The sequence below is a fragment of the Antechinus flavipes genome, chromosome 3 (genome assembly GCF_016432865.1).
Source record: "Antechinus flavipes isolate AdamAnt ecotype Samford, QLD, Australia chromosome 3, AdamAnt_v2, whole genome shotgun sequence".
Classification (NCBI taxonomy): domain Eukaryota; kingdom Metazoa; phylum Chordata; class Mammalia; order Dasyuromorphia; family Dasyuridae; genus Antechinus; species Antechinus flavipes.
Window position 1 is genome coordinate 414,379,274 of NC_067400.1, and position 23,715 is coordinate 414,402,988.

Here is a 23,715-nt window from a genome sequence, read left to right on the forward strand (position 1 = left end):
TCATTAAGAATTTAATTATAATTGTACCCCTTTATAATGAATAGACATTTTGATATTTCCTTTAAATAAGCTGCCAACTGATCTCTGATCATCAACCTATTTGCTTTTGAGATCTAAGGATCAAACTGCTTCAGATGGTTCCCTATACCTCTCACCAGGATGTCGTGAATAACAAAAACAACCTTTAAGAAGAATGATGCACTTCAAACAGTAAAATACACCCCTTCTGGGTCTTTCAACTCTTAAGAATTTCTAAATTAGTAAGAAAAGGAACCACAGAGCAGCAACATGTAGATACATTTCTTTTGTGCTGGGGACTAAGCTAATAAAAAGAATTGCATAGCCAAAAATCAAAGAACAGTGATTTCTTCCCTAGAACCACATGAATAACTGTAGTTTTACCTATCATGCTTTCTTAATTTGAACTCTGTGACCTTTCTGTTTTGGGGAGCAATAGGCCCTAAAGTGCATTTTAATATTTCTAACATATATCTTGTTTTGTTTGTGCTTCAGGTTATATGTATATTTTTAAATATTTAAAAGCTGGCCATATACCCACTATAAACTAATAAAGCTCCCAAATAAATGTTTGATATATACATGAAAATGCAACCCACAAAAATGTCATTAACAATCAAAGAATAAAGCTGTGAAAGACAAAAGAAAATTTCAGTGAATTAGAGTTTTAAAACAAACCCCTGGATTTATTAATATTAACTCAATTTAGACAAACGATCATAAAACCAGGTGGCAGATATAATGACATATTTTAAAATTGTAGTCATGTGGAGAAAAGAGAAAATTATATTCTTTATATTGAAAATGATTCTTTACCCAAAAAAGTATATATTGTAAAAATCCCTTTTACAGTAAAACAAGTTCTTAACATCTATATTTTTTTAAGTTTGTTAGTATTTTCACTTCTATGCTGTATAAATACTTTCATTAACTTAAAAAATTTTGATGGCAATAAATGTCTTCAAATTTATATAAACATCCACATGAGTTTGTAAACGTACATACGTGTGTGTGTATGTGTGTGTGTGTGTGTGTGTGTGTGAGATTCACTCCTAAGAAGTGAATGGGAAATTCTGACTAGTGTTGGGGTACCTAACTACACAGAAAAATGTCTTTATGCTTTACCAGAAGGTGGGAAAATAACAATTTCTTCCTAAAAGTCTTCATAAAAATTCCCAAAACTTTATTAATTTCATTTTTATAATAAATTTTATTCAGCTTTATCATGTTATATCAGAACACTATAATTTTACTTATAATCAACAATTCTTTTAAAAATTCTATGACATATTTTCACAGATACTACATTTTTTATTATCGTTGCTTAACCACATAGAAAAGCTGTTAAAGAAAAGACAGCAAAGAATTATATGTTCTGCTCATCCACAGAATCCCATTGTTGGAAAGCACCTCAAAGAACAACAACCTGACTGACCAAGAATTCCTTCTATTAACAAGTAGTCATTTTAGCCTTGCCTTGAAGACCTCTGAGGAGGTAGAATAAGTGAGGCTGCTCCATTTTTGGATAATGCTAATTGTTGGGAAGTTTCTCTTTATGTCAAGTCAAACCTGTTTCTATACAAGTTCCATGCAATGCTCCTGGTTGTGCTTCATAAGAACAAGCTGAGAAAGCTCAATCTCTTAACAGAGCTATTTTCAAATAAGTGATAGCAGCTCTGATGGAGGGTAGGGATGAAGGATGGGTTAGAGCAAAGGTATATAAGAGAAAGAGTGAAAGTTTTGGAGTCAGGCGACATTAGTTCAAATCCTAGATTTAGTACTTTTAAACTGAATGACCTTTGACTAGTAAATTAAATCTCTCTAGGCCTCAGGATGGGGTTGGACTAGAACATAACTAAAGTGCCTAAGGCATAAGGGACCTCATCTAAGAAGCATTTAGTGAAACAACTTTTATTTTACAGATGAAAAAACTGAGGCCCAGGGAGGTTGACTTCTCCAAGGTCATGCAAGCAATAAGCATCATCAATGGGATTTTATCTTCTACTCCCCTTTTTTCTCACATGTTTTCTTCTCCATGCTAAATATCTCTAATTTCTTCAACCAATCTTCATTTGACATGACTTCAAAGCCTTTCACCATCCCAAATGTTTCACTCTAGGCTCTCTCCAAAGCATTTATTTATCTTTACCATTACTGGTATTCCTTCTAGAAAAACTCACCTGAATACTTTAAGCTCTGTATGAAATAGAAGTGCTACTACATTCTAATAAACTTTCAATTAATATATTTCCTATATCCACCCATAATACTGTATCTGTAACTCATTTTTAAAGAAATTAGATCATTCTATCCTGTATGATGTATGTATAACATAACATTTCTATTAATTTTGCCAATTTTATGCAACATATTACACTTTGGGCACAGTCACATGAAATAAAATTACTTACTGCTTATTAAAGAAATAAGGTTGTGTTCCTAGTCTTTGAGAAAGAGCCTGACAGCACTGGTCTACATCTTCTAAGACCTAGAATATTAAAAACAAAACAAAACAAAACAAAAACAGAAAAATAATGTTTTAATTACCCCAAAGCAATGAAAACTTACTTCATTTACATCATATTTTACAATTAGAGAAAAATATTTTATAAACACACACATATGTGTGTATGGGGATTATATGTCTATTTATACAATTTAGGTCAAACTATATTTTAAATCTTCCTGTGGTATGGAGGTGATTTGAGTTTCTCAAAGCTTTGTAACTGTAAGCTTTGAATGGTCCAAAATACAAAAGACTTTTAAGTATGGCTCAAGCAACAGACCAAGATTATTCTGCTTAAGTCAAGAGAGGCTTATACCCAAAAGGTTTGCCATCAGGATGTCAATCTTTCAGACAAATCAACTAACTATACTAAAGTATAGAGAAGTTATAATTCATATCAGTGCAGGGAGAGGCATCCACACTTATGAAATCACATCTTTGTTAAGGCATTGAAACTCAGTCCATCCATTATCTCTAATACAGAAATAATGGTTTAATACTATGGAGCACTCTGGGAGAACAGCTGAGAGAGGGCTATTTTTAAAATGCCAAATATTGAAATCCCAAAATTTAGAAACATTATCTTCAGATACATGCCATCCCCCCAAAATATTTGCATATTAGATTAAACAGGGAAAATATTTATTCAAAACCAATAAGCTTATATTACTTTGTGCAAAATCTTAAAGCCTTTTCTCATCTAATATTTCAATTCTACCATTAGCTGAAAAGATCTGTGTTGTTTTTCCACTAGTGTTGTGGTAAATTTTCTTTGCTCCATTTTCTCCTTGCAACAAAGAGCTATTTCTGATACTGCTGGATAGGGTTAAAGGTAAAAATGGGTAAGGACAAAGCAAATATGCCAATATATTTTCTTGAAGTATTTTAAAATACTATTAATTCTTCTGTGAATTAGTCAAAATGAAGAGAGAAGATATGTTCAAAGTTATATGACTAAGTCAAACTACATATAAGGTATACCAAAAATCTTAGGGCACACTTACACTACTAAAGCTTAACATGTAGATTTCCCAAAATAGATAAAAACTACATTAAGATTTTTGGAATACCCTGTATTATTAAGAAGTAAAGAAATGATTTCCTGGTTTTACAATGCTTTAATATTTCAAATACAATAGATGTCATAGAGAATTTTTTTAAATGCAAGAAGCCTGGAAATATCAACTTTATTAATTACTAGACTGACCTGATCCAAAGTCTTGTTGCCCCATCCAATGGCTTTCATCTTACGTTTTACTTCCCATTGTTTTTGATAAGCCAAAATGTGGTTCAGAGGCCAAGGATAAGGAAATCCATATCGAGAGTGAGTGATCTAAATCAGGAATAATTTTTTAAAGGAAAATAACATTTTACTCCTAGAAATAAAAGATATTTTCAAAAAGAAATTTCTGGGAATAATGTGTTCTTTGAAAGTTGATCTCATTAGTATACAAATGAACATTGTTAGAAATAGAAAAACAATAAATACTACCATCTTAAAAAAAATTAAAATTTTAAACAATTTCCTTTAAAAACCATATGAACTTTTATGTACTTTACAACCAGTTATATCAAACAATGACACATAGCTTCCTTAAAATGTATATGCAAGCAAAATTAAAGTAAGTGAAAAACTATATCACTAATGGTATAAACCACAATGTTTCATTTATGAGCAGGGACTTGCAATTGTGAGCAAAAGTGTTTTCTCATTAAATTTTAATTAAGATAAATGTTGCAGAACCACTCACCTCCCCTACTGTAGCTTCATCACACCACTGAAGATACAACTAGGAACAAAAGAACATTCACTAAATTTTGGAACACCAAAGAAAAAATAAATGAATAAAATGATTTCTTACTTATAATTTTTATAAGCAAACTTTTTATAAGCTATATCTGTGGGACTTTTCCTTTGATTCACATTTCTAATAATCATTATGTTCAGTGGCTATACTTTATAAAATTATTTCTTATTCACAAAGCACATCTCTAAAGAGTTTAAACTGCTTTACAGATATTACTTGACAAAGCCTCTAAGAACCTCTGTAAAACTATAAGTAAATTTAAGATAACAGAAAGGCTCAAACATGAAATGGGTCGCAGAGGTCATCTATCCTAACTCCATCATCTTATTGATAAGAAGTTAAGTAGCATGCCTAAAGTGACACAGAACATGATTTGAACCCAATTCCTCTGACTATATCCAGTGATCTTTCCACAGTACTGTATTACACTATACAAAAAATTTTGCACATCATTTGTGTATTTACAATGCCAAAATGAATCACTTTATTTCTTTAAAAAAAATTCAAAAAAGTCAAGTGGCAAAATATTTGTAGAGCTAGAAAGAACCCAAGTGTCTTGCCTACAGACAGCACTGCTCCACCCTAAAGACTGATATAGGCCTTAGATGTCAACTGGCTAAAGTAGTTGAGAGAATATGGCCCAGAACCAGGAGGAAATTCTGAATTCAAATCTGGATTTAGGCACTCACTGTGTGACCCTGGAACTTTTGTTTGCCTCAATTCCTCATCTGTAAAATGGTGATGATAACAAAAGCACCTGTCTGCCATGGAGTGGTTTCAGAATAAAGTGAGATAACATTTATAAAGTACTGAATAAATGCCATTATTGTTCTTATTGTTACAACACACTTGGGATTTTGTTAACACATGCAAAAACACATTCATCAACTTTTCAAGTAAGGCTTCACAAAGAGGAACAATTTAAAGATTTTTTATGAGTCACTTACCAAATTTTATGAAGATACATAAATGTAAGCCATTATTACTATTGCTATTAGTAGTAAAAATAATAAACTAATAGGATTTTTTAATGAGATAATTTTTCAAAACCTGGCCTGTTTTCATCACTTGATTTAAAATAAAACAAACTACATATTACTTATTTTACAGGACAATAAGTATATTTTCAATTACTCTTACATAAAACCATACAAAAGTTATTATTTATTATACCTCTGCTGTCAACAGCATATTATTGACTAATTCCATGTAGGCTTTCATTTCTGCTTTTTGGACTTCATCCAACCCATCACTAAGAGAATGGCCCTAAAGGGAATTAAAAAGAAAATTTAAAGCATTATATTGTATCAAACTATACTAAAACTTCTAGTTATTTTCCTATTAGTGTATATAGCATTATATCTTAAATATAGTTACTATATTAATCTCTCAAAATACTTTCCAAAGTATATAAAATCTTTAATATGACACCATGCATTAAACTTTATAGTTACTGATGCACAGCTATGCAAATTCATTTCAGATACTTTTCCAACATAGGAATGTATGTATCTTTTAGCTGAATATAACAATGTCAATTAAATACTATAAGTAGCTAACATTTACCAAAATGTCAAATCTATCTACAATGCAATTTTTCATTATTCATTTAACTTCCATTCCTCAACAAAACAAAACCATAATGGTTATTGAATACTTAGATTAACACTTGGGAAACTTGTTAATAATACTCTTCATTATAGGCTAGAATTCACTATAAGTAGGTTTTGCTTAGCTTGCCATCCAAAGGAATTTAGCAACTGAAATAAAGAAAGCAAACTGTTAAAAGGTGATTTCACCTATAAGGCAGTTCAGTGTACTTACAAATGGAAGTCAAAGCACTAAATATAAATACACACTGCTTAATGCACAAATGATGCTTTTACAAGGACAAGAATGCAAGAAGCAGAAGCTTTTATTAGCTCTAATTTTAAGGCTTACGCATACAATGCATCTTTTTTGAAAGTACCATACCTGTTGCCAAGAAATAAAAGTATGATACAAAGATGTGTTAGAGCTATATTCTTAATGGAGTTGGGAACCAACCAACAGCAAACATACACACCACTTGTAGTCCAAACTGAGTAAATTTAAGGTAAAATAACTAGAATAAATAGATTAACCTTCCTAAGTTAGCAAATATGACATTTTGTAATATTTCAATACTTTTTTATGACTGAAGCTCTCATAAGCTATGGTAAGATGGAAAAATATTTACCAAACTAAATTTGCCAATAATTTATAACAGAAAAAAAATTAATACTTTAGAAAAATTTCTCCACTAGTTTATATTGACATTTCATAAACCTAGGTTAAAATCAATGTAAATGTTAAGACATGCTAAAGAATGATGAATGACTTATTTAACAGTAACTGTGATCAAATGCATTTAATATCTTTTTTATTACCTTGGCTTTTACGAACTGGACTATTGGACCAAGTTCAGATACCACTTGATTTCCCACATGAATAAAAGGTACTTTACCTGTTGAGGAAAAAAAAAAACCAACAAAATTCTTCTGGGATAAATTCAAGTTTATATGAAAAAAATTAATACATGAATATGCATATTTGTTTAAAATAGTGCATTCTGAATTCCATAAAAACTGATACTGATTTATCAAGTTTTGACAGAAAAATAAAAATTGCACCCACCTCTAAAGTCTGACAACCACATATAGCAAAGACTTTTGTCTCTCAGTATGATAAGGATCAAATGAGGTAACACATGTACAGTACTTTGTAAGCGTTAAAACACTATGTAAATGGTAAATATTGTTATTACTATTATCATCATATCCTTTTCCTTTTCCTATGCAATCTGCAGATTTTATAATCTAAGAAATTGAGACTACTTCAAATCAGGGGGAAGTATGGATTCAGAACCACTGGGCAATCTCCAAAAGAAGAAGAAAAAAATAATATACTATATTGGCAATAAATCCCCTCAGAATAGTCATGTTCTAATAGTATTCTTTATAATATGATTTAGAAGACATTTTTAAAACCTTGTATTTTAAATTCTTACTGATTCTAAATCATAGAAACATGTACCATGGATATTTAGTATCATTTATTTTTAATACTCTATTATTATGTCTCATAGTCATTTTTGTCAAAGTCTATTAATCTGTGAACTGAATAATACAATATATTCTGCAAATGTGAGGGTGAGGGGTAAAGGGAAAAGAAAGACTTTCTCTGGATTTTAAAAACTACATCAAACATTTAGTGCTTTATTTCAATGCTTATCAACCTTAGGTAATAGCACTAGAATTTATATAATCAAAATATTTACCAAAAATGAAAAGTCTGCCTCAAAGGCCAGTGGATGAAACCTGCTGTCAAACCTAGTTCAAACAGAGTTCACAGTAACAGCAGGCTCCTTCATGCTCCCTTTCAATAGATTTGCTTCTCTCTGGCTCACAGTCAGCCTAAGGGTAATGGATGAGGTGCACAGCACCAACAAAAGCTTCATCTGCATCCATAGCATAAAATGCATTACAAAAGAAATGCAGGCCTTTTTGAACTACAACTCAATAGAGTTATTTGGAACATACTTCCACTGTGGTCAGTGCAAGGAAATGGCTTGGCATTCCTGCTCCTCATTTTATGAATCTTATCAGAAAAAAATTTCTCATTTCTTCTACTCAGTACCATGTTGCCTCTTCCTTAAACTTATCATGTCTTACTTGAAAATGATCACATCAATTTAAGCTATAAATACTTCACCATCCTTTTCTGACTCCTTCATGAATGAAAATAATTTATGATTGAAAGGGTTCTATGAAAAGGCTAAACTGAAAGTAATTTCCCAGTGTGCTTAATTTTAAAATAAAATTTATTTCTTATTCCTGCCACAAAAATAATTTGGATCAATAATTATAATCAAGGACATATAGGGGAAGATGAAATACAAGATTACTTCTTACACCACCAGCTTTGTTTAGAATTGGAAACAAAGCTATTGGCTGATTATTTTGCAGGTATCTGACATCTGCACACTGAAGCTGTCGTTGTCTGGCACCAATCATAGGACACTGTCTGAATTATTCTCTTCACAAAAGAAAACTCTGGGTTTCATGCTTTTCACAAGATATAAAATAAGAGCTGGTCCTGCCTTGGTTTTTATTTTTTAAAGTGTTCTTTCCATTTCTGTACAAAGTTAACTAAATCAAAATACCAAGTTTGAGGAATTTTCTCTCTCAGATCTCTTTAAAAGGATACTCATTCTAATTTCAACTATATAACCTATAACAAATTGCTTACTATTTTAAGGAGAGGGAAAGGAAGGAGAGAGAAAGAAAAACTTAGAAGTCAAAATTTTTTGAAAATGAATGTTTAAAATTGTTTCCCCTAAAAAAGGCAGATATTCAAGATAAAGTACAATCCTTTTTAGGAATGGGGGATGCACTAGATGGCTTCTCAAGATTTTTTCCTGTTTAAGATTTCAATTTTAGCTACCAGTACAATAAGTCTTTTATATGAGATCCTATGTTACCATTTTTAGAACATTAGCTATCTTGGAAAGGTCAATTGAAATTTGTGTTCAAAGGACCATTTACCAATAGTCACACAAACAATTCTCTTCATCTCTTACTACAATGACTTTCATCATGGAAAAAAATAATAAAAAAGCTTGTGAAACTATTACCTTGAATGCTGGCTCTTAAGTCAGGAAATATAGATTTAAATCCTGCCCATGTAACCATGCTACTTATTATCTCAAAAGTTCAGTTTCCTCATTTATAAAATAGAAATAATAATACTGTTCTACTGATTGTTTAAGATCATGAAGAAATTATTTTGTAAACCCTAACCACTGTAAGTATACAAGTATTTATTTCTGTTATTATACAAATGCTCAATAAAAAGTTTTGCTTAAAGATATCTGAGAGATTTCATCATAATAATCACTCTTAATTTGTAGAGTAGTTCAGGAAATAAAAAGATGGGAATCACTTTAAATATGGGAATGTTACAATTAGGTAGTCATAAGGCTAAAAATATAGGTGGTATTCAAGTGGAATGTTGAAGTAGGAACAAAGTGAGGGAATTTTCTCATTCTAATTTATTTTATTGGTATACTTGGGACGGAAATGATATTTAACACTACACTTCATTCAGCTATCACTGCAATGATAAGACACTGTTTTTCCCAAAAAGCACTGTAACATATTTGCATTAGTTGGTTACTACCAAATGATGCCTATTCATGAAACTTACTTCTAACCCAGGTATTATTATTGCCATATACAAACCAACATTATAATTATTATGTCAATAATACATTTGGAATTCATTTTGGAAAGTACATAGCACTATACTTTTTAAAAAATTAAATGAACTAAAATTATTTAGTCCATATCATGTAATAGCATTTTAAATGGTAAATATTATTTTTGTATTTGTCATTTTATATCTCAGAAATTACAATAGATATGAAAATATCAGAAAAGTCACAATGTTAATAAAATAGCATCCTAAGACCTGCCATCTAAAAAAGTGCTCTCAGCATTTAAAGAAATAAGAAAGATGGAACTAGAAGCCATGAGTTTTCAATTGGTAATTTCATGTAAGATCTATGGCTAGTCATTTTAGTTATGCTACTTATTGATGTTCTTCCATCTGTAAAACTATAAAATTGAACAGAAGTCTTGAATAGATTAATATTTACAAAATGTTCTGAAGATGAAAGAGCTCAACGTAAGGGCTAAATGTAAGATGACCAAAAAAAATTGAAGAATTTAGGGATAAAAATGCTAGGTTATACACTCTTTTAACACTTAATTTTTTGAAGCAATTTATACAGCATTCTAAAAATGGTCTTAACTCCATTTAAGTGAGTGGGCTTTACCATCCTAAGACTCTACAGTTTAAAAAGAGTTGATTTTATAATTCCAAATAACAGCAAACTGTAAGATAGGCAAAAAAAAAAAAAAAAAAAAAAGTACAAGGGCATTAAAAGGATATTCTGTTCTTTTGTGTTTGGATGTAACAAGAATATTATTAACACTTAAGTAGTTTATGTAATACAACTAAAAATCCATATAACTTACCAGATGGAGACATGTATTCAGCATTTGCTCTACAAACCACTTTGATGGGGAGCTCGCACATTTGCAAAAAGGCCTAGAAACCAGCAGAAGCAGAGTAAACCCATGAGAATTATCATTCATTATGGTTTCCTAAAACAAACTTCTGGTAGAACAGTCAGAGTTCAAGCCAGTAGCACATTATAATCTCTTTATGGCAAGAAAATAAAATATGCATGTTTCAATTTAAAAAAAAAAAGCACTATAATATATGTGAGCATAGTCAAAACAATATGAAAAAATCTGGCAACACAATTTAGCTGTGAAGCACCTATTTTCCAAACACAAGCAAAATGTCAGTTTACTATTAAAAATCAATATTGCTAGTCAGGTACCAATAGATAAGACAAAGAATTCTTAAGGATGTAAATGTAAAACAGTACAATTCTATTTTTTTTTTTTATCAATTGTTAATTGTTCTACTTCTCAAGTCTAAAAAACGATGAAAAGTGAAAAGTCACTATTTGACTCCTTTTCCCCTTGACTTGTGATTGATTTTCATTTTCTTTTGCTCCTCCACACCCACTCTTCATATTTTGCCAAAATGCTGCAGATTTCTACTGCTTCAATTCCTCTTAACTAATAATACTGGTTTCTTTACCAGCTAGTTCACTTAAAAATATTGAAGGTCAGTAACATCTTCCTTCCATGGTCTCTCTTTCACAGCTTTTTACACCCCTCTCTTATCTGGAGGAGTCCAGGGCAATCTATATAGATATCATTCCTATTGTTTTTGTCTTTCCCTAGGCCACAATACATGACTTCTCTTTGTTTAACAAACATATGTCTTGAGTTTCTTAAGCAGTTTTCAAAGAAATCCCACCTAATAACAAATATATGGAAAATGTCCCAAATTATCAATAAATGCCCCCAATTACCAATTAAAGAAATGCAAATCAAAGCAACTCTGGGGTCAGATTGCCAAGGATAACCCCCTCACTCACCCTGAGAAAAATAACAATTACTGGGAGCTGAAGGAGAAGAGGCATTATAACTACACACTGATTTTCCTATTCTGAAAAGCAATCTGGTGCTATGCTCAAAAAAAAAAAAAAATCACTAAACGGAAACTATCCCAAGAAAATCAAAGAAAGGAGATAAGGTCCCATAAGTACAAAATTATTTAGACCAGCTGCTTTTGTGGAAACAAAGAACTAGAAACTAAGGGGGTATCCATACATGGAGAAATGGCTAAACAAATTATAGTATACAAATGGAGATTTCAAAGAAACCTTAGAAGACTTGCATGAACCGATGCAGAGTAAATTAATTAGTGTTAGGAAAACAATTTATTCAACATTATAATGGAAAACAACTTTGAAAGACTTGAGAATGCTAAACGACACAATGACCAATCAGTTTTAGAGGACTAATGATGAAGAAGCATGTTACCCACTTCTTCATGAAGATTTTACAAAGTGATTTTTATCTCCTTTTATTCTGACAACAACTTGGGAGATAGATCTTATATCCCCATTTTACAGATGAGGAAGTTGAGGCAGACAGAGGTTAAGTGACTTCCCCAAATTCAAGAATAGAAAGGAAATGTCTAATAGAAAATATTGGGGAAATAGCAATATTGGGGGAATCATTTCCTCTAATACTTTTGGAATATGTTACTACCACTTAATATAAATGACTTACTTATCACAGACTTGAATTCAAATATATGTTTTCATTATTAAAAGTCAGTCAACTTTAACAATACCCCTTAATTCTCTATTAAATTAAAATTTTTCATCTTAGGCTTAAGGCCCTTTACCAATACTGGTCCTGAGATGTATGTTTTTTAGAAGATGATCTTTGTGAATCTGAAAAATTCTTCATTCCCATAGACAATCTACTGGTAAGGCTGATTTCAGACCAAAAGACAGACAATTACTGGGCCCTATTCAAAACTTTTCCAATTTGGTACATAACCTATGAGAGCTTGTGCTTAGTTGGTGTAACCTTCAAGAATTCAGGATCACCTCCATACCACAATGAGGCAGGCATAAGAATAGTTTAATGGAAGCATAAATATATCTGATAAAAACTGACATTAAAAATCAATAAGCAATTAACCCAAATTTATAAATGTAAGGTCTATTCCCTGATGGATAAATGGCCAAAGGACATGAACAAACTGTTCTTAAAGATGGAACACAAATAATCAGTAATCATCAAAACATTTTTTCAAACTATCTTAAAATCAAAGAAATCCAAATTTTTAGAATTCTGGTATGTCACAGTACATCCATTGGCAAAGAAAATTTAAAACTATAAAATTCAATGTTGGTAAGGCTGTGAAAAAGAGACATGATTCCACTGCTGGTAGAAATGTGAAATGGTCCAGATAAAAATGCTCATCATTACAAAAATTTTCTGATGCAGTGATTCTAATTCTGACTATATACTAGAAATTTTTTGAAAGGGGGAAAAAGTAAAACAATAAACAGCATACACACATGTAATATATATCACAAATTTAGAACTATCAGGAACCTTCAGAAAAAAAATACATATATGTGTGTATATGTATGTTTGTGTGTGTGTGTGTATGTGTATGTGGTATGTATCTCACAATTTTAGAGCTGGCAGGGACCTCCAAGGTCATCTAATTTAATCCCTTCATTTTATATTTTAGAAAACAGAGCCTCACGAAGTGAAATGGCTTATTAAGTGACAGAACTGGATTTAAACCCAAGTACTTTCTGACTCAACCTTGTCAACTTTCTCTTTTTCAGCCAACAAACTGATTTTCTTTTAATAGCTCAGGTCATCCTATTTCCCTCTTCCCCACTTATTCCAGGGGTTCCTTATTGTTTCTAGGATCAAATACAAACTTTTCTGGTTGGTATTCAAAAAGTCCTTCATAACTTTGCACTACCCTTCTACTTTTCCAGTCTTCTTACACCTTACTCTCTTGCAATGTACTCTTCAATCCAGTGACACTGAACACAAAGTGCCATCTTTTGGCTCTGCTCTGAGTATTTTCTCTGGCTATCCCCTCTGTTTGGAATGTCCTTTCTCTTCATTACTACTAATTGCCTTCCTTGACTTCCCTTTCAGTCCCAATCAAAATACCATCTTCTAAAAGGAAATCTTTCCTCATTTCTCTTAATTCAAGTGCCTTCTTTCTCAATTATTTCCTATTTAAGAGTCTTTGCAAATACTTGCTTATTTGTACCCTTCACTCTTAAATTGTGAGCTCCTTAAAGGCAGGAGCAGCCTTTTGCCTCTTCTTGTAACCCTAGATAGTGCCTGACATATAGTAGATACTTAATATTTACTATCAGCCTATTATCTGACTATTTTTTTCATAGTACCACGTCCCTGTACAAAAATGTCCAAACTTTATAAAAAAAGAATAAAAAAATTTAAAAACCTATAAAAAACAAAACATGAACTCTCACTCCCCAAACTGGAAACAGCCCATATATCCAACAACTGAGTAGTTGCATATATTGTCCCTAAATGAATATAATGCTATTATGTCATAAGAAATGTTATGTAGTAATATTCAAATATGCAAAAATTTGTTGCTTGTCTTTTGTTCTGAAAGGTCAATGACAAAGCGAAGAAAGCAGAATCATAATAATACAGAGACAATGACTAAAATAAATAACAGTAACAAATTTTTATGGAGACAGGAAAAACATGGAATAAACCTTTGTTCAAATTAACTAGACATTTTAAAAACAGTGTAGGGGCAGCGAGGTGGTGCAGTGGATAGAGTACCAGCCCTGAAGTAAGGTGGACCTGAGTTCAAATTTGGTCTCAGACATTTTAACACTTCCTACCTGTGTGATCCTGGGCAAGTCACTTAACCGCAATTGCCTCAGGGGGAAAAAAAAAACTAGCATAAATTTAGAATTTATAATTTTACATACAATCCTTTTAAACAAATTGTTGAGTTACTAAGGTAACTTTATGGTTACTAAATTTAGAACAATTTTTAAAACATTTTTCAAAAGTCATCATGACATTTCAGTTGTCCATCAGTTAATAAATTCTACAGTTTGTAAAACTGTAAAAAGAGTATCTTCTCGCTGGCATTACCATGCATAGTGGCAATGAACTAATGAATAATCAGAAATTCCACAAGCAAATAAGATTAGAAAACAAGTGTATGCCTCTTAATTCTAGTTTTCTTTCTTTTTTCAAAAAAGCTACTGCTGTTTAATTTTGTCTAACAGGAAACCACAAAGAACACCACAAACTATATTATTTTAGATATGATGAGTTAAATTTATGCTCGGTATGTCTTTCTCATCTTTTGAATCATTCTAACATTTCTAATTTACAGAATTCAAAAGATAAACAAACTTATTAGAATAATTTTGATAATAAAAGCAGAATCACAAATATAACTTTCTATTTAAAATTTTTGTTAACCCATGTGGGTTAAGGTAGGGAAGACTATTCGTAGGGAAGACTATTCACATACCTGAGACTCAGCCTTGGAACTTTCATTAAATTAATTCTCTCTACCAATATATATATGAACAATCATTCTGCAACTTAGAACTTTAAATCACTGAGAGGTCAAGTAAGTGATCTTCCCAGAGTACAAGTGTATCTATAAAGCTTCACTTAATTTTGCTTCACAAATATTGCACTTAAAAAAAAAAAAAACCTAACTAAAGGTTTGTGGTAACCCTGATTTGAACACTTTTCTTGATAACACTTTTCTAACAACAGCATGTGTTCATAACATATCTCTTGTGTCACATTTTAGTAATTCTCATAACATTTTAAACTTTTTTCTCTATTATTTTATCTATTACGGTGATCTGCGATCAGTATTCTAGTATTCAATTAATAAATGTGTATATCCTGACTGATTTACCAACTGGCTGTTCCCTATCTACCTCCAACCTCTCTCTGGGCCTTCTTTCCTGTGATACAATATTATTGAAATTAGGCCAATTAATAACCCTATAACCTCTAAGAGTTCAAGTAAAAGGAAGAGTCAACTGACGAGGCAAACCTCACTTTTCTTAAGAAATTGCCAGAGCCACTCCAAGCTTCAGCAACCACTATCCTGATCATTCAGCAGCCATCAACATTGAGGGAAGACCTTCTATCAGGAAAAAAGACTAGGGTTGCTGAAGGCTCGATGATAGTTAGCTTTTTTTTTTTTTTTTAAACAATAAAGTAGAATTTTTTTTTTTTTGGACAAAATACTAATACACACTTAATAGACTATAGTATAGTGTAAGCATAACTTTTATATGCATCAGAAAACCAAAAATTCATGTGATTCAGTTTATTATAATATTCACTTTATTTAAGTGGTCTGAAAATAAATCTGCAGTATCTCTAAGGTATGCTTATATAACCATTACTTCAAGAATCCTTGATTCTAACTATGTTCATATAGCCATCACCAATACAGATCACAATTCCTCTACAACTGAGATTATTCCATAGTGGGCAGGGGGAGAGGGGCAGGGGTTTCAACCTTTTGGTGATGGATCTTTCCACCTTGGCAGGGTATGTGGCATACTATTTAAGAAGAAAGTTTGTATAACACAGCAAGACATGAGATTGGGGCTTTAATGAAAATAAGGGAGAGATGAATAAAAGTTGACTTTACTAAGAATTAAGTGACAGGCACAGTTATAGGTGGAACAATGGATAGAGTCTAAGTCTAAAATCAAGAAGAAATCCGAGTTAAAATCCAATCTCAGACCTCAGAAGCTATGTTATCTGGGTAAGTCACTCAAACCTCTATTTGTCTATTTTCCCATCTGTAAAATGAGGACAGGAGCACCTCAATGCTCTTGTGAGGATCAAATGAGATAATAATTGCAAAGTGTTTGTAAGCTTGACACATAGTAAGCTCTATATAAATGTTAGTTATCAGTAGTTGTTGTAGCAAAAAAGGTCATGGTTATGAGGAGTGAGATATTCCAAAACTAAGTCATTTCCATTGAATTCTTGCAGAAAATTTCCCATTTATCATTAACTTTGCTATAGGTTTTTTAAGTGAGTAAAATTGAAGTTCAAGTAAAAATGAATTCTATAGGTCTGAATATCGAAAAATCAATTTAAATAACACTTCTATGATTTTTAGAAAGGAACAAGTAAATCTTAATAGCAGCACCTTTATCAAGATTTCATCTTACCAGTTCTAAGAATATTTTTAATCTTTGACCACAGAAATAGTTATTTGTTTTTTATATATACCTGAACCCAAAATGAACCAACATACATTTTAATTATGATAAATAATCAAGATCATTCAACTTGTTCCCATACTTTAGATGGACACTTTAATGCAAACTAAATGACAAGATGAAATCATTGTGATCAAGGATTTGGCACACCCTACCAGAATAATGTTCAATACCAATGTCAATCACTGCTAAAATCAGACCTCCTTAAAGAAAAAGCTGACATCTGAAAGTGATTAGGCTAAATAGAATGAAAACAACTTGCATTAATAGAGTAAGTACTATGGCATCCTGTGGGTGCTCAATCAATATCTGATGATTATATGAAAGACCATAATGTTTCTAATTCAAAATGAGATAAACAGCAACTAATCTGAGGCTTCTTTCATTTACTGTATAATTGCCAGCATAAAAAAATATTACAATACTGCATGGTTATACAAAGCATACTAAAAATATAGGGATCAAGGAAGTGTCTGAGTAAGTCTGTCTCAATCACCAACTTGGGCAGGATAACAGCTTGAATAGAAAATGAACTATCTACATGAATTAAAATAGAATGAAATAAAAGAGTCAAGAGAGCAATAGTTATCCCTTCCACATTGTGAGGGTTAGGCATGTGCACCCCCCAAATCTGGAAAATCTACATAAATTTTTTGGCCCTCCCTTCGAACTAGAGAAGATATCTGAATTACTATAGTATTAAAAGGTAAAATATGTTGATTTTATACAATAGTATACATATATTTTACGCATTCTTGAATTTCAACTTTTTCTGTGGTATTTGCTGACCTTTGCATGTCATCTACGGCTTCTGCAAAACTCCCCAAAAATTCTCATTTAATTTCTTATGCCAACCTGTATTATCAAAACCATAATAGAGAGAGTTGTTGTGGAAAGTCCCAATGCAAATGGGATAACTATAGCCAGTAATGACTACAACACCATAAATAAAAAGAACTAACAAACACACGCAAGCATACACATGAAATCAAAGGTGAACACTGCAAAATTTTTTATAAAGGAAAAGCTAGGCTTGAAAAAAGAGACATAAGATATTCTTCCATTCCACCCCTTTGCAAAGAAGGAAGGTCCACAAATGATGCACATTAAATATATATTTCCAAATTTTTTAAATATAATTAATCAGCTATGCTGATGGAGGATGGCTTTCTGGGAGAGGAAAAAGGAGGGGTACTGGGGAAAAATAAGGTGGTGGGGAAAAAAAAGATATAAAATGCCCTGAATCAATTTCAATCACATCTATATTACATTGACTTACCAGGTGTCCATGAAGATCAAGGCAGCAATGTTCTACCTTTCAAAGTTGTCCATAGCAATCTATATATTGAAATGTTAGTCCAGAGGGACAAGAAAAAACCTATTTCTTGGGCAGTCATTGGACAATGGATAGTACAATGTACAGAATCTTCCTGCAAGACCACTTGACAAATTATAAGCTCCACAAAAGGTAGAGATGGCAATAGTAACTAGAGGCAATTTATCATGTAATGAAATGCTGGACAGATCACACAAATATGATGACTAAGAAATGGACAGCCTGCATTTTCAGGAGGATCCTAACAGATCAGAAGGTGGTTAAAAACTAGGTAGGATAAACCAACAGTCTAGTTGTTTATACAAAAATGGAAACAGCAACACAAAAATGAAAACTTGTATATTAAATGGTTCTGTTTATCATATTTGAACAATTACAGATCTCAAGATAAATTACAGATGTATTCAAAGAGAATGAACGTGACTGACTAGAAATATGAGTAAAAGAAAACTAGGATGAATGCTTTTTAAATGACAGTACCATTATTTAAATCAACATTTTTTTGCATGACATTTATACAAGATAGGTAAAATAGGGCAGAAGAAATAAGTAAAACAATTGTGCTCTAAAATACCTGTCCAATATGCCTGAGTTCCATTGTATTCAAAGTATTATGGGGATAATGAAAATGTATCTAAGGCAAGATCCTTAACAGTAAGAACTTAAAACCTCAAGGGATACTAACTATGGTTTATCTTAAAAGACCTCATTGTCAGAAAATTTTACCAAAGAGAATGGACAGCAAAGTATTTTTAATAAATTTACCCCATCTCCTCCCCTCTCCCCCCAAAAAAGATCATCGTGTCATTGGAATGACTGAAAACAGTATCTAATGAGGATCAATGAGTAAACATACTACCCATCTTCTGATACAAAGAGAGTAGATTCAAGATATAGAATGAGTCATACATTTTTGTACATAGTCAATGTGGAAATTTGGTTTGCTTAACTATGTATAATATACTAAAAAGTTGGTTTCTCTTTTTATTTTTTTTTCAATGGAGGAGACAATGGGAGATAGGAAAGAAAATAAATGTTTGCTAACTTTAAATTTCCCAAAAAAGAAGCAAAAAGCCATAACTTTAGAACACAGAAGAATTCTCTTCTGACCTTCAAGAAAGGACACAAAGGAATAACTTAAGGATAATAAGTATCCAAGGAGAATGTGATGAAACAAACAAAAAATGCTGAATAACATAACACAACAAATAATACAAGAAAACTACAAAGAATCTTTGAACATAGAAAATGAAGTGCTAATTGATCAGTTTGCAATGAACTGCCAATGAAAAACTCCTCTAAATTTCACAACTGTATTTAAAAGTGAACTAAATTTCACAAGCTGCCAAGAGATCCTAATTTCTAAATGAATGCCAATTTGAATAGTTTAGGTTTATACCACATGATTTCAGTCATGAGAAATCATAGAAAAACAGTAACACAATATTCAAAGTCAAGGAATTTAAGATGCAATTCAAAATAAGAAGTCTTCAAAATTAAGCCTAATCTCAATGAAAAAAGAGGGGGAGGGGTAAGAGGAAGGAGAAATACAACTGAAGTATTTTTATAACAAGGACAAAGAGGTGACCAGAATATTATATTCCAAACAAAATAAACACAAAAAAGGTAAATAAGTAAAAATTATCAGGAAAAGACTAAATAAAACCACTTATCTCAGATAAATACTTTTTAAAAAGAGTGATAGAAATAAATTGGGTTGAGGGGTAAAATAAACAATCAAGTTACAAAAAGAACCTAAAAGAGCTAAAGGTTTAAGGGAACTGAACGAGATAAAATGAGATCTCTCAAGACAGTTGTGAAAATCGAGTAAGGCTTCATTTTTTTCAAAGTTTGAGTAGGCCTGAAGGACTTTAAGGTCAAGGGCATACTTAAGTCCCCTTCTTGATATCCTCCCTATTTCAGCCAAATATGGGCAACTATGTACTTGTTGGCCAAGTTCAATTTCTTGGGTAGTTCCCGCGTTTAGAATGTAAGATCCTCAGCCAATAAGGATGAGGGTCAGTGGTGGGAGGGGGAATTTGCGTTAGGGATAAAAGCGCTCACCCTACCCCCTAAGGTGCTTCCTCCCTTCGACTGTCTGCTCGATGGTGGGACGCCCGATTCTTGGAGAACGTAAATAAACTTTGCTTTGCTTCTAGAGATCTATCCAGTTGTTTTATTAATGGTTTCTGACCCACACAGAACCATAAAAAAGCATGAGAAAGGAAAAAAGGGAAAGCTGAATTTTTGTTTTGTTTTGTTTTAATTAATAGTTTTTTATTTACAAATTATATGCATGGGTAATTTTACAGCACTGACAATTGCCAAACCTTTTGTTCCAATTTTTCCCCTTCTTCCCCCCACCCCCTCCCTTAGATGGCAGGATGACCAATACATGTTAAATATATTAAAGTATAAATTAAGTACAAAATAAGTATACATGATCAAACTGTTATTTTGCTGTACAAAAAGAATCGGACTCTGAAATATTGTACAATTAGCCTGTGAAGTAAATCAAAAATGCAGGCAGGCAAAAAATATAGGGATTGGGAATTCAATGTAATGGCTCTTAGTCATCTCCCAGAGTTCTTTCGTTGGGTGTATATAGCTGGTTCAGTTCATTACTGCTCCACTGGAACTGATTTGGTTCATCTCATTGCTGAAGATGGCCAGTTCCATCAGAATTGATCATCATATAGTATTGTTGTTGAAGTATATAATGATCTCCTGGCTCTGCTCATTTCACTCAGCATCAGTTCATGTAAGTCTCTCCAGGTCTTTCTGAAATCATCCTGTTGGTCATTTCTTACCAAACAATAATATTCCATAATAAGCTGAATATTATTTAAACAATTATATTCTCTCCTATCAGTGATTCACTAACAGGAATAGAAGGGAAGCCAATACAAAATGTGAGTTATGGGAATGGGGAGAAAATAGTCAAAAGAATTAATTAAACTAGAGATGCAACTTCACTCAGTCTGAAGATAAACAGAGAAAAGAGCAATTTCTTTGTCTTAAGAAAGAGTAAGTGGTGTGAGAAAACAAGGTAAGATCAAAAAAGAAGAGATTTGGGGGTAGACATATTGTAAGATGAGGGTCAATTATGAAGAAGTTAGACCATGAACCTGTCCTTTTAAAAAAATATTTATTGATAAGATTGCAATATAACTGGTTTCCTTTATAATCCTACTTAATTTTTTATGCATTTAAAATATTCTAAAAAAAGATTCTAAAGTAGGGAAAGGGACCCACAAGGCAAAAATGTTTGCCTTTTTGTATGGCAAGAAACTGGAAACTGAGGGATGCTCATTGCTTGAAGAATGGATGAATAAGTTATGATGTGAATGTTATGGAATATTATTGTTCTATAAGAAATTATCAGCAGGATGATTTCAGAGAAGCCTGAAGAGACTTACATGAACTGACGCTAAATGAAGTGAGCAGAATTAAGAGATTATACACAGCAATAGCAAAATTATGTGATGATCAATTCTAATGAACGTGGCTCTTGAATAATGACATGACTCAGACCAGTTCCAATGGTCTTATGATGAAGAGAGCCATCTGCACCCAGAGAAAGGACTTCAGTGAGAATTGAATGTGGATCATAACATAGTATTTTTAACTCTTTTTGTTGTTTGCTTGCATTTTGTTTTCTTTCTCACTTTTTTCCTTTCCGATCTGATTTTTCTTGTACAACATGATAATTGTGGAAATATGTATAGAAGAAATGCACATGTTTAACATATATTGGATTACTTGCCATCTAGGGGTGGGGGAGAGAAACAGAGGAGGGGAGAGGAACAGAGGGAGTGAGAAAAAATTGAAACACCAAGTTTTGCCAAGAGTGAATGTTGAAAATTATCCATATATATGTTTTAAAAACAAAAAGCTTTAATTTAAAAAAAAAAAAAGAGATTCATAGGTTTAAGCCTACAAAAAGGTCTATGACAAAAATTTTTTACAAAGTAAGAATATCAATACTAAAGCTAATATGATTTTTAATGGCAATATTACCTAAATTAATTTATAATCAATATTATACCAATCAATTACACTTGGAAAGGTACTATGGAGTTAAAATAAAATAAAAATGAAATTCATTTCAAAAAAGGGTTCTGAACTTAGGATCCACAGAATCTCAAAAGATCTATATAGACAAGAATTCAGGGAGTCTATTAACTTATATGAGGGGAAAACTTTATATTTTTATTTTTACTACCTTTAACTAAAATGTATAATGTTTTTCCATTTAAAATGTAAGTAACAAACATTATTCTGAAGAATCTGAAGTTTTACTGTTCCAGCAAAAGGGTTCATAACACAAATGCTTAAGAATCACTGACGATGTAACTAAAAATCTATAATCCCAAAGGAAATAATTTTAAAAGGCAGGAATAAAGGGGGATATAAATAGAATTCCACATCAACTTTCATTATAATGCAGGAATCATTAAAAATTATTTGGTACTAATTTTAAAATAGAAAAGATCAATGAAACACAGAAGAGAAGAAATAATTAGAAGCATTAAAAGTCAATAACCAACTCATTGTTCAATAAATCCCGTAACAACTAACTATTTGAGGAAAGATTACATACATGCCAAAAACTACTTGCAAAAACGAAAATGTAGTTTGGTAAAAAAAAAAAAGTAGGCTTAGATCAGCATTTGACACTACATGCCATAATAGATCAACACTCATCTGATATAAATCATATAAAAAATAAATGCAGAAAAATGAACAAGAATCTTTCATTGCTTTGTTTATATATGAAACTGAACTTTTTATCACAATGTTTTTAAGAAAACAGTGATTTTAAGGATGAAAATAGTTACCTGGTTTAAATCTTAAAATGTTTTGTATTTTTACTTCCACTTTATCATGTCCAACTCTATGTGACACCATTTGGGTTTTCTTGGCAAAGATACTGTAATGGTTTGGATTTCCTCCTCCAATTCATTTTACAGATGAGGAAACTGAGGCAAATACTGTTAAAGTGACTTACTCAAGTTTACATAACTAAGAACAAGTTCACATAGCTAAGAAATGTCTGAGGCCAGATTTGAATTCAGGAACATGAGTCTTCCTGACTCTTGGCCCAGCATTTTATCCACTACACACCACCTAGCTGCCCCAGATGCCAGATATGTCCAATCTAATGAAGAGGTAAGAGGGTCTGAACAGGATAGAAGAAGTGATCCTTAAATGGCACACATTTATCTAAAGGAAGGGAAGAGAAAGAAGTCCTTGAAAAATTTATTTCAGATTAAAATTGGGATACATATTTGGCAATTGAAGTAAAGGAAAGAAAAATATGTATTGGAGGAGAAAGAAAAGGGGAAAAGTATATGATCATACATTATCTGACTTTGGAAAGATATCAGAAAAAGTGGAGGAATGACATACAATGCTGGTGAAATAATGAATGTGCCAAATTATATAATACAAAGGAAGAAAACCCAAATTTAACAATTATATTCCAAGGCTGAATTCACTTGGGTGAATATGGCATGGGGAGATCCAATAATAATATGCTCACAGAAAAACATACCTAAAACACAAGGTTACAATATAGATTAAAAACAATAGGCTGGAAAAAAATTATGCCTCAGAAAAATTAAGCTTAAAGCATAATAAAGCAAAATAAAACATAATAAAGCAGCATTATTATATATTATAAAATACACTACATACACACACACACACACACACACACACACAGCTTAAGCCTCAACATTCACGCATTTAACTTTTAGGTCTTCAAACATTCACATCATTTTAT

The 23,715-nt window shown here is 31.9% G+C and overlaps 1 protein-coding gene across 2 annotated transcripts in view; it reads right to left on the bottom strand.

Moving 5' to 3' along the window:
- MTX2 (metaxin 2) overlaps nucleotides 1–23,715 on the bottom strand; it is an 89,134-nt gene that overhangs the window by 8,905 nt on the left and 56,514 nt on the right. For both annotated transcript variants that reach the window (XM_051986165.1, XM_051986164.1), the window contains exons 4-9: nucleotides 10,392–10,464; nucleotides 6,741–6,817; nucleotides 5,506–5,598; nucleotides 4,276–4,314; nucleotides 3,732–3,857; nucleotides 2,430–2,506 (exon numbers count right to left, since the gene is read on the bottom strand). In XM_051986165.1, the coding sequence (XP_051842125.1) occupies nucleotides 2,430–2,506; nucleotides 3,732–3,857; nucleotides 4,276–4,314; nucleotides 5,506–5,598; nucleotides 6,741–6,817; nucleotides 10,392–10,464 (485 nt within the window). The remainder of the gene's footprint in view (nucleotides 1–2,429; nucleotides 2,507–3,731; nucleotides 3,858–4,275; nucleotides 4,315–5,505; nucleotides 5,599–6,740; nucleotides 6,818–10,391; nucleotides 10,465–23,715) is intronic.